The 17,204-nt window shown below is 49.2% G+C and overlaps 1 protein-coding gene across 1 annotated transcript in view; it reads left to right on the top strand.

Moving 5' to 3' along the window:
• The first annotated feature begins 773 nt into the window (after positions 1-773).
• The window catches only part of LOC111838217 (uncharacterized), a 32,841-nt gene continuing 16,410 nt past the window's right edge, over positions 774-17,204 (top strand). The window contains exons 1-4 of the mRNA XM_072707367.1: positions 774-978; positions 1,201-1,302; positions 3,760-3,984; positions 7,977-8,119. Coding sequence (XP_072563468.1) covers positions 879-978; positions 1,201-1,302; positions 3,760-3,984; positions 7,977-8,119 — 570 coding nt within the window. The 5' untranslated portion in view covers positions 774-878. The remainder of the gene's footprint in view (positions 979-1,200; positions 1,303-3,759; positions 3,985-7,976; positions 8,120-17,204) is intronic.

Raw genomic sequence — 17,204 nt, forward strand, 5'->3', positions numbered from 1 at the left:
TCTTGGAATGACTTCTCTTCCAGAGGGTCATCCCATCAGTCTTTATCTAAACAACTTGACGTTACGGGGTTTCAGTCATGTTGGAAGGGCTCACCATCCAGCAAAATGCCTACCATTGTATCCTAATATATTGGGGTTGCCAAATATTTAAAAACATTTTGGAAAAGGGTGACCAGATTATCTATATCAGGAGGACACTTTGAGCTACTTCATGTTTACTAATTACGTTAGAACTGAAAGGCACCTGTGCTTTGATAAATAATTCAGTTCTCCTGTGTTGACTGTTTTTTTTTCCTAGACTCATCAAGCTCCTTTAATCATTTAATCATGAACGGAGAGGCAGGGCCATTTATGTAAACTGGACTAAATAATGAAGTGATATTTCAATAAATCATTCTGAAAATATCTAAACTGCCCTCTATTCGAACATGATCCCTTGTGATGGAGATATTTGTGTCCTTCTCAAGATCTGAGCCCACAGGGAGACGATGCTACCGACTGACGATAGTGTGGCTTGGGATATCGTGTTTCCTCCTGCTGACGATTGTCGTAGTGCTGCCTGCTTTTTTTTAAATCTAGGAGAAGGTTTAGATGGAGCAAAATGGGTATTTTTATTGCTGCTTTCTCATCTTTGCCTATATATTGATTGTATGCTACCAAAGTATGTATGCAGTAACAGATGGCAGAAACGAAACTTAATCTCACTTCACACATACGATGCTTTAAATATCATATAGACCACAAAGTGTTGAGCACTGCACATTACAGATAACAAAGCAGTACAGAGAGGAGCACAAGTACAGCTGGTTACTGCACATTGAAAGTAAAGATAGAAATAAAAATTCTAGTGATTGGTCCAGAACAATACAAACTATAATATGGATGAGGATATTTATGCTAATGCAGATATCATTGAAACATATTCAAAATGCACATCCAGCCAATGGGAACAGACTCCAAAGCGGACTCAACATTCAGGTATGGATACACAGATGATGATTAATAAGAGTACTATGAGTTTTTGTCTACCACACTCTAGTCTTTTTCATGTAAATTTAATCATGAGCAGGGAGGAAGGGCAATTTATATAGATCTGACTGAATGCTTAAGTGGTATTTAAATAAAATCACTTGGGAAACATCTCTAAACATCCCTCTACTCTCCCATGATCCCCTGTGATACATGTTTGTTTCCCCTCAGAATCTGAGCCCACAGGGAGACGATGCTACCGACTGGCTATAGTGTGTCTTGGGATATTGTGTTTTCTGCTGCTGATGACTGTCATAGTGCTGTTTACTTACAGTAAGTTTGTTAATAGTATTTTAATACTAGGCCCTACACTGCAAAAAATGAAAATCTAAGCAAGTATAACATTCTTATACCTCTCTGCCAGAACGGTTTCATTACAACCCTCAGTGCTTTCAATTTGCCGCATTCATTATTATTTAATATTATAAAAAATTACCTTTCAAATTTAAGATGAACTGTTTCTGTTTTGAGAAAAGAACTAAAACTAGCAAAATTATCTGCCAGTGCAGTTAGAAAAGAAAATCGTACTAGATAAGATTTCCTAAAATATGACAATATGCCTAAGTGCAAGCAAATTAATCTAATTCATTAGATGTTGGTCAGTTTATTAATAAAATTAGAATTTTGTCTAAATATAGAACAGTATATTTGCTTAGATTTTCATTTTTTCAACTTCCTTAGTGGCGGTCATGTGAATTAAAATAACACTGTTTCTGGGGGCCTGTATATGATTCAGCAAGTTATGACTCTGTACCGGTGAATGGAAACTGGCTGGTTCAGATTCTGTGGTTGGCAGAGATGCCCTTCAAAGCAAGGCCTTTATCCGTGATCGCTCAAGGGACTGGTGGACCCTGTTTTCACGATTGCAAGTCACTTTAGATAAATTCAATTTTATTTTTTCAAAACATTGTCTCAAATACAGCTGTCACAATTACTCAGTTAAACTTGATTACTTGACTATTACAAAGTATCAATTAAAAATTACCTTTTCCATTACTTGCCAATATGGCAGAAGGAAGTCAACACATAGCAGATGAGGTCCAAATAGAGAATGGAAGCATCTGTTGTGTGGAAGCACTTAACATTAAAATCAATGAAAATACAGTCCTATGTCAGTATTGAAAAGCAGAACTTAAATATAACCACAGCACAACTGCAATGCAATGCATCTTAAAGGAAGACATCCAGTTTGACAGACTCAGTAATGCAAGGTTATCACGTGCCATTTAGTCTCTCGGAGTTTCTTAGCCTGTCTTTGCCACCACTTTGACTTAAATTATTTTGCTTAGTTTACTTTCTATAATTCCTGTATGTCAAAATAACTGCTGCTAAAATAAAGGTGACCCCTGTCACTTAGTTGCGTCATGTGACATAATATGGTACATAACAGCCATATAATATTAAGGCAGATGCTATTTGCATTGTTATTATTATTATTATTGTTGTTGTTGTTGTTACTAGTATTATTCTCGTTATACCTTTTATATTTGTATCCCACTTTGGTGCCTTTAGCCATTGAAGTAACTTGCAACATGAAAGCAGCACAGCGTTGACATTTTTAGTGGGGTCAGGGGGCAGCGACTGAGGAGATGCTGGGTGTAAATAGCCAGACAGATGGACAAATAGGGTGCAAATAGCTACTCCGTAATATTAATTACAGAGTTATGAACAGACATAAAGCAGTGGCGACAAATCACTTGTTATTGCTCAACATCGTCTCTGTGGAATACAAAATATTTCCATGCAGTGGAAGATGAATGTCTTTTCATAACTAGTTCCTGTTCACTTTTCCTCTTCTTTACTTATTTTTATTTATTTTCTCACAAATGTGCCACACGGTCCATGATTGAGTCCAACAGCAAGGACGAGAATGATTATGATTGTCTCAGAGTACATGCAGAGCTCATGCAAAAGCAGTGGCAGTTAACTTAAGACTGATTTTTATTTAACATATACTAGGTAATGTTGAAAAGGATCCTTCATTACAATGACAAAGCTTGCTAAGTTTTGTTTCTTATGACTAAGTAAAAAGTTTTCGCGCAACTTACTGATGGTTTGAACCAAGCAGACTGTCACTGTCTTTGTGATGTGACAATTGTATGGGCATGAAATGCCGTGTCAATCTTGACAACATATCGTACAAGCCTTTAAAGTGAGGGCAGCACAGTGGCTTTTCGGCAGGTCCTCCAGCTTCCTTCTACTGTACAAAACATGCAACTTACATGGAGTGCCTAAACTGGCCATATATGTGACTGACTGTGCACCTTGCAGTAGTTGGTTAGTTTCTGCCTTGTGCCAGTTTATTTTAAATTATATGATATAAAAACGATTACTCAATTAATCATCAGATTAATTAATAGATTGCTCGATTATTGATATAATTGATAGTGACAGCTCTTGTCTCAAAGCCAGAGGTGACAGAGGCAAGGAAAAACTCCCTAACAGGAAGAAACCTTGGGAGGAACTATAGGCTCAAAGGGGGAGCCCATTTTCCTCAGGCTGGCAGAGGAAGTAAAATTAACAAAACAGGTGCTTGCTAAATTAATTTTTGAGTGTGCTGTGTGGCTTGACTCATCCGGTTAGTACAGTGTGTCTGTGATTAGAAAGTTGAACATTCAATGTTCCTCACTTAGGGTAAAAAATATCAGTGAAGTAAATAAAAAAGTGAAATGTTACTTACAGTGCCATCTGAGCTGCTAGTAGTGTGATTCTCTTTCCTTTTTTTTACAGATAATGGACTCAGAGAAGAAGCTAAGAGGAACAGAGCTGAAATGGCTCAGATATCTTCAAATCTCTCCTCCAATTACAGTGAGAAACTCAAGCTGCAAACCAGCTACAGCACCCTCACTGCAGAGAAAGAACAGCTACAAACCAGCTACAGCACCTGCACTGCAGAGAAAGAACAGCTGCAAATGAATTACAACACCTACACTGAAAATTACAGAAAAATTCTAAGTGAGTAATATATTAATAAAAAAGGCTTACAGAGAGCAATACTTAAGGTAATGTTTAGGGGTGCACCGATTGCAGTTTTCTGGCCGATCAACGATCACCGATCCTTAGGCAACCTTACCTGCCGATCTCGATTTTTTTTTGCCGATCTTGTTTCTTTCATAACTAAAAGACAGTTACTTCAATGTTTCCATTTTTATTGAGTAAATTGATATGAATACTCACAAAACATGAGGTAGTGTCCTCAAATATAAATGAACATATAAATGAGCATTGCTGTTTGAACTACAAAATCATATTTTTTCTTCCAGACTTTAATTTCTCTAATTTTGTAAAAAAAAAAATATATATATAGCTGTTATGACACACTTGTCCAAAAAATAGGGAGGGAGGCAGCCTGCACTGCACCTCTCTCGGGAATGGGAGAAAAGGCTGATTTAACCCTCTGGGGCCTAGGGGTAGGAAACACACTTTCACTGACTGGGGCATGATCACACATTTCAACACACTTAATTCATGGCAAATAAATTATTTCTTATATATTTGTTTTGCCATTACACTCATCTTTATTTTAATATATATTGTAAATATGTCAGATTTTTGTTAAGTTTGAAATTTGACATCAAAGTATAGACATTGCAAAATGCAGTTTGGAACACTTGCAGAAACATTATAAAAGTACATAGTAAGCAATGCTGGCAGTTTGTTTTGATCCCAGATATCTGATCACCAAAGTCTTGGCTACATGAAGATGACTAAATGGTGTAGATGCAACATTAATTTGGATAAATAAATAAGAAAAACCTAACTCATGTAACTATTTCTGGCTCCTTTCATTGAATATGTAGCAACTTTCATGTGTATGAATGAGCCATTGTCACCTGGCCACGTCCCCAACCCCCTTTTATGGCGCTGAAGGGGATGTATCTGGATCGCGTTTCACCGTTGCGCTGTTAATCAAATTACCATGCGAATGCGATTTGAATACGCGCTAATGCGGCTATTTAGAATGTGAATAGCGATCTTCGGGTGAGAGCGGTACTACACGCCCCCGATGCAGGTAAAACAAAGTAAGATGACATGGTTTACTTTTTTGCCGATTTAACCTAATTAAAAAAACTTTAATACTTCCGACAATGGACGTTTTGAAAAGAAGACAGATTACGGATTTAGCCAGCGTTTTTTTCATGATTATACATTAAGATTTCAGCGAGATATTTATAAACTGAAATAGACGCGAAAAGTACGCGAAAAGTACGCGATGTCGTCGACGACATACTCGACCCCAAAGAGTTAAAAGCATATAACTAAGATCGGTGGATCTCATGGGAATATGGTCGATTTCTGATCCCCTCAAATTAACGTGATCGAGGCCGATCGATCGGTGCGCCGATCGATCGGTGCACCCCTAGTAATGTTATAGCATTAGCTGTCAAGTTGCGTATTTTAAAGAATAAAAATGCAAAAGGTCTTCAGTTATAAAATCAAAAAATCAGAATTATTTTACCCCAAGAAATAAACACAATATGATCAACGTGTAAGCTCTCCTTGTCACGCCCCGCTCCGTCCGCTCCCGATGTGTGCCACGCCCACCTCGTTACCTCGTGTGATTTCCTGATTGTTCTCAGCTGTGATTCGTTACCCTTAGCCTGTCTCTTGTATTTAGTCCGTGTCTAAGTCAGTGTACCCCAGATCTGTCATTGTATTGTCCGTGGATGTCTCTGCGTGCTTGTCTTTTGCCAATTAAAACCCCGTTACCTGACTTCCTGGCTGCTGTCGCCTGCTTCCCGGCTCGCCTACCGTCCGATCGTGACAGAATGACGGATCTCGCATACATGGGGAGACGCGGACTCATATACACAGGACAAGGCAAAAGAAACAGGAAACAGCTGGGCACGTGACGGCGGCGCCCGCCGAGGTGCCCCCTGCTGGCCGCATGCTCGAGGTGACCGCGGCTGCGCCCCCTGCTGGCCGCGTGATGGCGGCGCCTGCCGAGGCGCCCCCTGCTGGCCACGCGCCCGAGGTGCCCGCAGAGGCGCCCCCTGCTGGCCACGTGACGGTGGCGCCCACAGAGGCGCCCCCTGCTGGCCACACACCCGCGGCCCTGCCTGAGGCCGCCGCTCCAGTCCTGCCCTGCTCATCGGTCCAGCCGGCTCCTGACCTGCCTGTTCCCGTCCTGCCCGCAGCTCCAGCTGCACCGCTTCCTGCAGCTGCTACCACTCTGCCTGCGGCCCTGCCCGAGGTGGCCACGGATGCGCCCCCTGCTGGCCGCGTGCTGGCGGCGCCTGTCGCGGCGCCCCCTGCTGGCCAGGAACTGAGGGTACCCGCTGCAGCTCCGCCCAAGGGCCTGGCTTCGCCTCTGCCTGCAGCGGAGGAAGCCGCTCTGCCCGTGGCACCCCCTACTGGCCGCACGGCCGAGGCGCCTGTTGAGGCGCCCCCTCCTGATCTGCCTGTCTCGCCTGTCCTGCCGGCGCCTGAACTGCCTGTCTCGCCTGTCCTGCCGGCGCCTGAACTGCCTGTCTCGCCTGTCCTGCCGGCGCTTGAACTGCCTGTCTCGCCTGTCCTGCCCGCAGCCCTGCCTGAAGCCGCTCCTCCTGTCCTGCCCGGCCCGCCTGCTGCACCGCCCGCGGCTCCGGCTGCACCGCCTGCGGCCACGCCCGCGGCTCCGGTTGCATCCCCTGCAGCCACGCCCCCTGCTCTGCCCGAGCCTACACCCTCGGGCACCTCCCTCCTGACTCCCTCGCCCTTGCCCCGACAAGGCCAACGCCACCCGGGACCCCGCCTTTCAGTGTCCCGTAAGGGAAGGGGACACAGGCGTCGGGCCCGGGTCCCGCCCGCCCTGCCCCCTGGCTCACCCGTTCGGCCCCTGGCTGTGGCTCGGTGGCTGCCTGCGGGTCCTGCGCCTCGGGGTCGGCGGTCTCCGCCGGGTCCCCCCCTGGATCCTCGGTGCCGGTCCTCGGTCCCGCCTCCGGCTCCGTGTCGGCCGCCTCCGGGCCCCCCTGCTCCGTCTTGGCGTCGGACGGCGCCTGCCCCGGCTCCGGCTGCGCCTCCGCCTGCCGCGGCTTCCCCCTCCTGCCTGCACTGGTGTTCCCTTCTGCTCCCTCCGTGTCCCCTCCGTCACTCCCTCGTCCCGTTCCCTTGGCCCCTGGGTGGTCCCCTTCAGCTCCCTTCTCCCTCTCGCCTGCGGCCCCTCCGGCTGCTGCCCGTCGCCCGCCTGGGCTCCCTCGGGCTCCCCTTTGTCCCCCTTCCGTTCCGCTCTGGTCTCCCCTGTCTGCTCCTCCTCCCTTCGTCCCGCCTGTGTCTGTTCCTCATCCCCCTCTGGTTCCTCTGTTCACTCCTGGCCCTTTCATGTCGCCTGTGGGTGTTCCTTCCGTGTCACCCTTTTCTGTCTGCCTGTCTGCGTTCCCTGTTCTCTGTCAGGTCTTGTCGTTTTTCTCATCTTTGTTCCTGTTCTGTGTCTTTGTCCTGTTTCCCTGGTCTCGTTGATGGTTTTGTTCTTGTCTTCCAGGTCCTGTTCCCCGGTCCCGTCCGTCGCCTCCTCTCGGGCTCGCCCGGTGTGCGCGCCTTTGGGGGGGGGGTTCTGTCACACCCCGCTCCCGATGTGTGCCACGCCCACCTCGTTACCTCGTGTGATTCCCTGATTGTTCTCAGCTGTGATTCGTTACCCTTAGCCTGTCTCTTGTATTTAGTCCGTGTCTAAGTCAGTGTACCCCAGATCTGTCATTGTATTGTCCGTGGATGTCTCTGCGTGCTTGTCTTTTGCCAATTAAAACCCCATTACCTGACTTCCTGGCTGCTGTCGCCTGCTTCCCGGCTCGCCTACCGTCCGATCGTGACACTCCTCAGATGACTGAATTAAAATCTGACCAAACTGACTAGCTCAAGGTCTTCAATCGTTATGCTAATGCAAACCGATTAACCAAACTCTGCCTTTGCCATCGTTGTGTCTCCTGTGTCCTCATAGAGCTGACATTCACTTCTTTCTTTTCCTTCAGCCCAACTCTGTCCTAAGGGATGGACAAGGTTTGGGACACGGTTGTACTACATCTCCACTGAGAAAAAAACCTGGCAGGAAAGCCGACAGGACTGTAAAAATAGAGGAGCAGATCTGATTGGCATCAACAGTCGACAGGAACAGGTGGGAGAGGAAAGTAGAACCAAGTGATACATCTGCATCATGGAAACTGTAATATTTTACAACTTTAGCTAAAAAAAAGTAACACATGTCCGAAGCTGCTGAAAAAGGAACTAAATAAGAATTATTTGGAGAGACATCAAACTCTCCTTCCCAAGAAACAAAATGCAGTTGTAATACCTAAATCTATGGTTATCTTTCAAAATCATTGATTGGTGTAACTGACTGCTGAATGTTCCATTTAAACATTTTCTCTTGAATATCTCCCACTCCAGAAAATAATAAAATTAGAGAGTGTAGGAATTATTAGCTCAGGTAAATTTTAAGATCTCCACCAATATGTTTGAAATTAATTAAAGTTTAATTAATTATTATTTAATGCTGATTATTAACCAATCGTTATGCCGAATGGTCGGCTCCTCCAAACTCAATTGTGGTATCCCTGTGAGCCTGTTAATGTGAGACTTAAATGGGATTCACTAATTACCAGTATCGCTTAGTAACCTGGGTTAGAAGGCTCGTCCAGCGAGCTGCATCACCAGGTAATGTAAATGATTGGTAGCAAAGCTCCCCTCACGGCCAATGAGAGAGAGTCTTGTGATATTTCAGGCGAGTTTGAGGTTTCAGAGCATGTAGCAAGATTGCACAAAGGCAGGGACTATTGTGAGCGAAGCTCCCCTCACGGCCGATGACAGAGTCTCACGATGTTTCAGGCGAGTTTGAGGTTCAGAGCGTGTAGCAAGATCGCACAGAGGCAGGGACTTTATTGCGAGACACTCAATGACGGAGGCTGAAGTTGTGTAAAAGACATGCATTTATTCCTAGCTAACACTACAACTAACATAACACAGATATTACACTTCACACAAACAACAAACATGAAATAACGGAATGGTAACAAACAATGTAATTATGGAAATGCAATGACCGGATTTAAATGAGTAACCTTAAAAGGAAATACTGCTCTGCAAAGCAAGCCCCGTTTGTGGAAACACGACCCTAAAGTCTTTTAGCAGGTTAACAGAACAGCTTAGGTTGTTAGAATGAAAGGAAGTTGGTTTACTTGGTTGCAGAGTGGGGGGGGGGGGTCTTTTGTAGTTGGTTGCGGAGTCTGGTGAGATGATGGCACTCAGGAAGGTGCGGTGTTTGGAGCAGTGGAGTGGAGCCCCTTGGATTCTCTCTCCTGGTGAAGCTTTGTCTTGGTTGCAGTTCTCTGTTCAGCTGGGCCTTGTTGGAGCACGGCGTCTCCACCGGGTCCGTGGATGAGAAGAGATTCACAGCTGACACGGGGAGAAGTTGCAAATCACCGGTTTATTGTCTTGACTGATTATAATCAGGGAGCGGCCGTCTGACATACATTCAGCATGTACAGGAGGAGGCTCTGCCATATGTATCAGCTGTATCCCTTTTAAAACCCTTTGCGCATCTCCCCCTTTCTCGGTACCTTCCGTGTACGTGACAACCACATGTGTGATTCCAGCCGGCTCGTAGTTCTCCTTCTGGAAGGCTAAAAGATAAGTAGGGGCCGCTGATATTCTCTGTCGCCCTCCCTATCTGTTCCGATTAGGTAGCCTTGCCTTGCCGGCACGCCAGTCAGTTCTCGTTTTGATTAGTTACAGCATTATAGAATCATTCCCTTTATTTTATTAATTATTCCCTCAATTCCCCCTTTTGATCTCCGCAAGGAGATCACCCTGATTATGCTGATTAGTAATATTTTCCCTTATTTATGAAATTTTGCATTCCCCTTTTGGTCTCCGCAAGGAGATCACCCTATTGGCGGGGGAGTCGTAGCTCAAAGCTGTCCAAATGACCTTTGCCCCTCTCCGGCCCGACAGGCAGGAGAGGCATCATCCGCGCATAGGTGCCATCCCGCTTCTCTATCATGGTAGTGATGAGACGAACTGACAGTGCATGCAGGCAGGGAATACAACACCCGCAAGCAACTAAAATCGCAGCAAAAGTAGCAAAGGATAATAAAAGCGAGCCCATTAAGCCTTTCCACTGTCCGAACGCTGAGGTCAGCCAAGCATCCCAGATGTTATTGATCCCTGAGTGTGCATGCATCGTTCTGGAGAGGGTCCGGAGACCCTTGAGTGCCCTGGTCACTGAGCCGTCTGGTGCTGTGTTATTGGGAATGTAAGTACAGCATACTTCCCCAAACATAGCGCACACTCCCCCCTTTAGGACTCCAAAGAGTTCCACACACAATCCTGTCCATCCAGCCTAGGAAGGAGGGCAAAAACCCTGAGCTTCAGGGAAATTCCACTCCCAGCCCGCCACAGGCGCGGCCCCCCTTCGGGGTCCATGGCTGGCATGGCTCACAAACCACTAATCATTAACACTTTAAGCATTTTAAGCATCACACAACACACTTATTTCCCCCAACATTCCCCTTTTTATCTTGATCTTCATCCTGGTCCTAGTGTTGTCTGGCAGTGGATGAGGTGCTTTTGTTCTTTCTGGTCGTTGGAGCAGGGGTGGACTACCCTGCTCTGGTTGCTCAGGTCAGGGGATTATTCTGCCCCTTCTGTTGAGACCTGAGTTGCATCTAGTTCAGCCGAACTGACGCTCTGGATTCCTTCCCTCAGGGCCTCCTGGATCTCTGCTGTGGTTCTCCCTGGCACCTCCGCAGCCGTGCACTGGCTCCAGTGAAACCACGTGTCGCCTTTGCCTTTCAGACGAGCCGCGTGTGACGTCCTCTCAGTGACCTGGAAGGGGCCCGTCCACCTGGGCTCTGACCACTTCCGTTTGATGACTTTCAGGAGGACCCACTCCGCCGTGTGTGGTTTGGCTGGCTGGTTCTCTGGTCTCGCCTCCTGGATCTGTTTAGAGAAATCTGCAACAAGACCTTGCAAACAATCATAATATGCCCTAGGATTTTGCTCCCCCTTCTCGTCGGGGGTCCAGGTTAACCCTTTCTGGGGTCCTGGGAACTGCCTGCCTGTCTGGAGCTCAAAGGGGGTGAACCCGGTCCCCCTGTTTATGGAACACCTCACTGACATCATTGCCAGTGGTAAAGCGTCAACCCAATTCATTTTGGTCTGCGCGCAGAGTTTTGCCAATTTTTGTTTTATTGTACAGCATAGGGTCTGTAAGATAGTTTGGCGAAGGCCTGGGGGAAGGGCTGGCTTCCCTTCCTTACTCTGCCATAGTCCCTCCTTTTTGTGCCCCCCTTTCTCTCTCCACATCGTTTTCTCCTCTGGGGAGGCCTTGTCCTGTTCGTGCTTAACTTTCTCCAGGGTCAGTCGGTAATTCTGGTGAACCTCCTCCTCTACCGTGATCATCTGTTTGGACACCACGTACCCTGCGACCCTCTTTGCTTCCTCATCTGCGGCCTGATTTCCTTTCGCTACCATTGTTCCTGACCCTTCATGTCCCTTGCACTTGACCACTGCCACTCTTTTGGGAAGCATCAAGGTCTTTGCCAATTCCCTCATTTCTGCTTCGTGTTTTATTGGCTTGTTTCCCGCGGTCAAGAATCCTGCCCTCAGCCATTGGCTGAGTTCCACATGCACTGCGCCTACAGCATATGCTGAGTCTGAGTATATGGTAACTTCTTTCCCTTCTGCTAATTTCAGGGCCTCGATAACCGCTATCACCTCGGCTCTCTGGGCTGACTGGGCTCCCCCCAGCCTGTCTGCCTTCAAGGTTACATAATCCTGGCCTTGTCTGGCCACCACTGCATACCCTGCCTGCAAACCTCCTGTGTCTGTTCTAAAACAACACCCATCTGTAAACCAATCGTCTGTTTTCTCTATTTTTTCTGCCCCTAAGTCTGGTCTGACTTTCTCCTCCTTCTGAACTCGGTACTCACACTCGTGTGGTTCTCCCCCGCTCATGTGGTCTGCCATGTTGATCCTTTCGTGAGAAAAATTCAGATTAGGTGCCTCTAGTATTTTACTAAGTCTCTGTTGCCTGAGTGATGTCATGGTAAACGTCTGTGAATTCACATAAGCCACCACACTGTGCGAGGTCAGAATGTGCAGCGGATGTCCCATCACTATGTGTGCTGTTTTCTGAATAATTTTGGCCACTCCCGCCACGTACCTTGTGCATGCGGGGTGTCTTTTTTCTGTAGTATTGAGTTTTACGCTGACGTACATCAGCACTCTCCTCTCCCCCCCTTTTTTCTGAAACAGGATGCCGTTGACGACCTCTCCTGTTTCCGAAACATCCAAGTGAAACGGGAGAGAGTAATCTGGGACGGCTAGGTCCGCGGCCTGTGCTAGCCTCTGCTTTAAGGTGATAAACGCCTCCTCAGATGCTTGGTCCCAGTTAAGGGGCATCCTGAGGTTACGTAGGCCGTGTTCTCGGACAATCGCCCTCAGAGGCTGTGTAAGTCCCGTGTAATCTGGAATGTAGGTGCGGCTGTAACCTGTGAGCCCTAGGAAAGATAACATGTCTTATACTGTGATGGGCTTTGGGTAATGCAAGATAGCCGACCGATGAGCTGGGGAGAGGCCTGTTCCTGCCCCCGACAACACTCATCCTAGGAAGGTCACAGCTGTCCTAGCAATCTGCAATTTGTCTTTACTGACCTTAAAGCCTTTTTCTGACAGAAGGCGCAGCACTGACTGGGTGGCCTGTAGGGCCGCCTCCGCTGTTGGGGCCGCGATCAAAAGATCGTCCACGTATTGGACAAGGGTGACACCGTCCGGGAGAGGACACCCCTGCAAAGCCTGCTTCAGGACCTGGTTAAAGATACCTGGAGAAAGGGCAAACCCTTGAGGCAGGCGGGTGTACCGCAGCTGGCAGCCCCTGTAAGTGAATGAGAATATGTCCCTACACTCCTCTGCTAGGGGCAAACAGAAAAAAGCATTTGCTAGATCAATGCATGTGAACCATTTTTGTTGCGGGGTCAGATTAGATAGGGCAACATATGGGTTTGGAACTGGAACAGTAGGGGTCAGCAGGAGGTTGTTTATGGCGCGTAAGTCGTGGGCTATCCGATATTTGCCTGTGCCGGGTTTTGCCACTGGGAGGATGGGGGTGTTCCACTGAGACGTGGAGGGCTCTAACACCCCGGCCCACAAGAGGCCCTCTATAGTCTCAGCTATCCCTTCCTCCACCGGTGACTTGTGCTGGTACTGTTTGAGCCAGAGGGGACCCTCCCCTGATTGAAGTTGGAACTGCACTGGCGTGCAGGATATTAGACCTACATCTGTGGGGCTGGTGGACCACAGCGAATCTGGCAGAGACGCCAGAAGGGCTGCCGCCTTTGAGTGGTCCATCTTTTCACACCCGTGATCTCTAGCTATCTGCTCATGTTGCAGGAGGGCTGTGTCCTGTGTTGTGACCTGTATGCGATAGGTACTGCAGGAGGGCGAGAAGGAGACCTGTGGGATCTGGGTCTGTACCCAGTCCTCAGTTTCTCTGGCCCGTTTCACCATCGGGCCCAAATCCTTGGCCTGGTGTTTAGGATGGAGGGCCAGAGAGACATGTGGGACAGCTTCCTGTCCCATCATGTACCAGGGCAGCTGTTCTGGGGTAAGCAGTGTGGCTGAGGCTACCCCTTCAGGACCCACATATAAGTTCTCAGAGGCAACTTGCCACTGCTGGCCTTCTAGTTGCTCAACAAACAGTTCCTCATACCAATCAGTACTATCCCTGTTGTAGGAAAGGGTCACATGAGGAGGGTCAGGTGGGGGCACATAGGGCTCTAGGAGCGAGATCCAGGGCCGCCACGCTGAGTAGGCCGCCAGGATGCCAGTCAGGCTGGGTTCTAGTAGGCCCCAATAGATGTCTGCCAGGGCCTGACTCTGGACCGGCTGTACCAGCCACTGTCCCATGCCCGCAGTGCGGGCGTCGCACAGCAGGCGAGTGCCCTCTGGCAGGGTGACCACCAGTCCGTCTGCACTACACAGGATCGAGGCCCCCAGCTTCACCAGCATGTCCCGTCCCAGGAGGTTTACTGGAACGGAAGAAGACACCACGAAGGGGTGGAGAAAGGTCTGTTTTCCCACCGCAACCTTCACCGGTTTAGTCACTGGCAGTCTCTGTTCTTCCCCCGAGAAGTCCACAACGGTCACTGTTGAGGTAGACAGATGATGTTCTTGTGGAACCACGTTAAGAGTGGAACACGTGGCTCCCGTGTCTACCAGAAATGGCAGTTCTTTGTCCATGACCATAAGGGACAGCATAGGGTCTGCCTCCCCTGCATCCCGGGCCACTCGCGGGAACCGTCATGGTGAGGAGGGGTACCAGTCCCACTCCCCTGCCTCCACTGCTGGATATTGTCCTGCTGTGGGAGCTGCTTGGGGGTTGGGGGCCATCACCTGTGGATCGGTTGACAGTCCCTGGACTCCAGGAGGTCCTCCCCTGCCACGTATACTGGCCGGGACAGGTGCTGGGCAATGTCTTGCCCAGTGTCCTTCTGCCCGGCACCTGAAACAGACACCTGACGGTGGTCCTCTTTGCGGCGAGCCCCTTCCCCAGCCCCAGCCCCTGTATCCCCGACCCCAACCGCCTCGGCCCCTTCCCCATTGCTGGCCCCACCCTCCCTGTTGTGGGTGGCCCGTTCCAAGGGCCGGGCGGGTATATGGGTGGTCCCCCTGGGACCATCTGCTTTCCATCTGCTTTCCCTGCTCTTTCCTTTTAGCTTCATTAGCCTTTTGCCTCGCTTCGCCCACCTGCAGCTTCAGTAATTGTGTCTGTAATTCCTTAAGGTTGCTCTTTTCCTTTTCTGCTTCCTCTCGTGCCCTCTGCAGATGGTGTACTACATGCCGGTCCCACACATGGGAGTCTGCTCCCGGGAGTTCCGGGTTGCCCAGTATAGCTGACCTAACTGCCTCTGGGACCCCCTCCATTACTGCCCGCCTAAACCACTCCCGCTGCACCCCTTCCTGCCCCGGGTGGCACCCGGTTCGACGGGTCCAATCCTCTTTACATTTATCCAAATATTCTCTAGGATGAACCTTAGGATCCCATGTAAACTTTGGGACGGCTGCTCCACTAGGGGCGGGGAACATCTCCCGCATGGCGTCACCCAAGCGCATCACCACCATCGTCAGACACATATTGTCTGCATATGTAATAGTCCCTGCTCTGTCTTCTATGCCCTGTAGGGAATGTTTAGTCAAGCAGCGGGCTGCCACCGCCCGGAAATCTCCCAGTGCAAGCGTCATGCCCTGAGTGAGTTGGTCTAACTTCTCCATCCATTGTCCTCCCCCCTCTGCCAGGGGGGGGGGGGGCATTTTATCTGCCAAGGCCTGCACATCTCCTATAGAGAAAGGTTTATACCTTTCCCTTCCATTGCCTGCTCCCCTCAATAGGGGGAGCTGCTTGCCTCTGGAGCGCAGGCCGTATCTATTTCCAGACGGGCCTGGCAGTCCCTCTACTGTATGTATTCCTCGCTGAGTCCGTCTATCTGTAGGGCCACTTCTGTCTCCTCCTCCTCAAGTAACCCTAACAACTGGCCCAGCACCTCTACTTTCTTCTGCGTCCGGCCGCTGAGGCCTAGCTCTCTCCCTGGTGTGACGGGTTTAGCACATCTACCTCCCCCTAGGTTTTCTGCCTGTTCCCTCAATACTCTGTTGCTAAATGCTGGCTGCTCTTGTGCCCTTGTATTTTCACGGACATCTGACCTGTCTCTTTTCACTTGACTAGAGCACTCAGATCCTACGTCTGAGTCCCTATCTGACTCCTCCTCTGTCTTCCCAGACCGGACACAGTCTGAGACTTCCTGAGTATCCTGTGTTCGAATGTGGAGGGTTCCTCCTGTCACATTGATCATGGGGCACATATGGGCCGGGGGCGCTGTTGAGAGCGCCTCCCTACCCTTATACACTGAGGGACAATCCCCATGTTTTACTTGTTGTTCTTTTACGGGAGGGAGTGACTTACACTGCCCCTTTTCCTCACTATGGAGGTGGTCTGTCCCTTGCCAAAATATGGCTAATCTCGCCCACACTCTCCTTTCCTTCTCATGCCTCTCTTCCTCTTTTTTCCACTTCCCTTTCTGCACTATACTGGCTGTCGCCCTCTGCCTTGCTGCTTCGTCCCTTTGGCTAGCATGCTCTCTCTCCTTTTTCCACAGTAATTCTCCCAGTGAGCGCTTATCCTCTACTCGACACCCGGCGCTTCGAACCGCCCAACACATACGCTCCCCGGCATCCGCTACCTCCTTCTCTTTATCTCCTTCACCACTTGCCCCTTCTATGGCTTCCTTCACTACCTGGATCTGCTTTACTAGTGGCTACCACACTGCATTTTCCGGGGGCACCCATCCCCCGTCATCTAGCTCCCATTCAAACTCGCGGTCCATTTTTAATCTGTCCTGACTGTTTAGATCCCTTGTCTAACAGCCCTTCTGCCTCCGGATGTGGGTTCAGCCACCCACACTTAGTACACCTCCTTATCCTAGTCGAATGTCCTACCAACAAACACCACTAATACATAAATCAACAACTTCTAAAATAATAAGACTATATTCAGAGCAGCTCACTGTTGTGTCCCCCCTGAACAGGGCACGTCCCACAAGCTCAATACCAGTCAAACAGGCCCGCCCCCAGCCGAAACCCCCCCCGATCTCCAGCAATGTCAACTTGGAAGGGGGTGTTCTGTACGCACAACTGAGACAACCCAGGTGGGAGTCAGCTTATCGACCGCACTACCGGTGTTCTGACTCGACCAAGGCCGGCAAAATAGCCTTCAGGCGTCACCCACCCTCCCGAGAGTCCAAGCTAGGGGTGTTCTTAGAACTCACCCTAGACGAAGTCCTGCTCAGCAGTGGTAATGAACGCCCAAGGTACCCGTCGGCCCTGCCCGTACTGAGTCAGCGGGTGCGGCCGGGCTGGCACGCTTTTGGGCATCCAATTGCTGAGAACTCCCCTTCGGTTCTGACAAACTGTAAGACCGCAAGCAGTGACAGCAGAGCCACGGGCAGCTCGACAAACAGAGAGCGAGCGGCGAGCACCCTGAACAGGAAGAACCCACAACCCTGCTCACACACAACTCAGCACAACAACACACAAATAGCTTTGAGACTCCTCGTCTCGAGACTCCAACCTGTTTTAGAGAGGGGGACCGTATTCCCTCTGGCCAATCTAGCATTCGGGGGTCTTGAATTCCCCGGGACTCTAACCCA

The sequence above is a fragment of the Paramormyrops kingsleyae genome, chromosome 25 (genome assembly GCF_048594095.1).
Source record: "Paramormyrops kingsleyae isolate MSU_618 chromosome 25, PKINGS_0.4, whole genome shotgun sequence".
Lineage (NCBI taxonomy): Eukaryota > Metazoa > Chordata > Actinopteri > Osteoglossiformes > Mormyridae > Paramormyrops > Paramormyrops kingsleyae.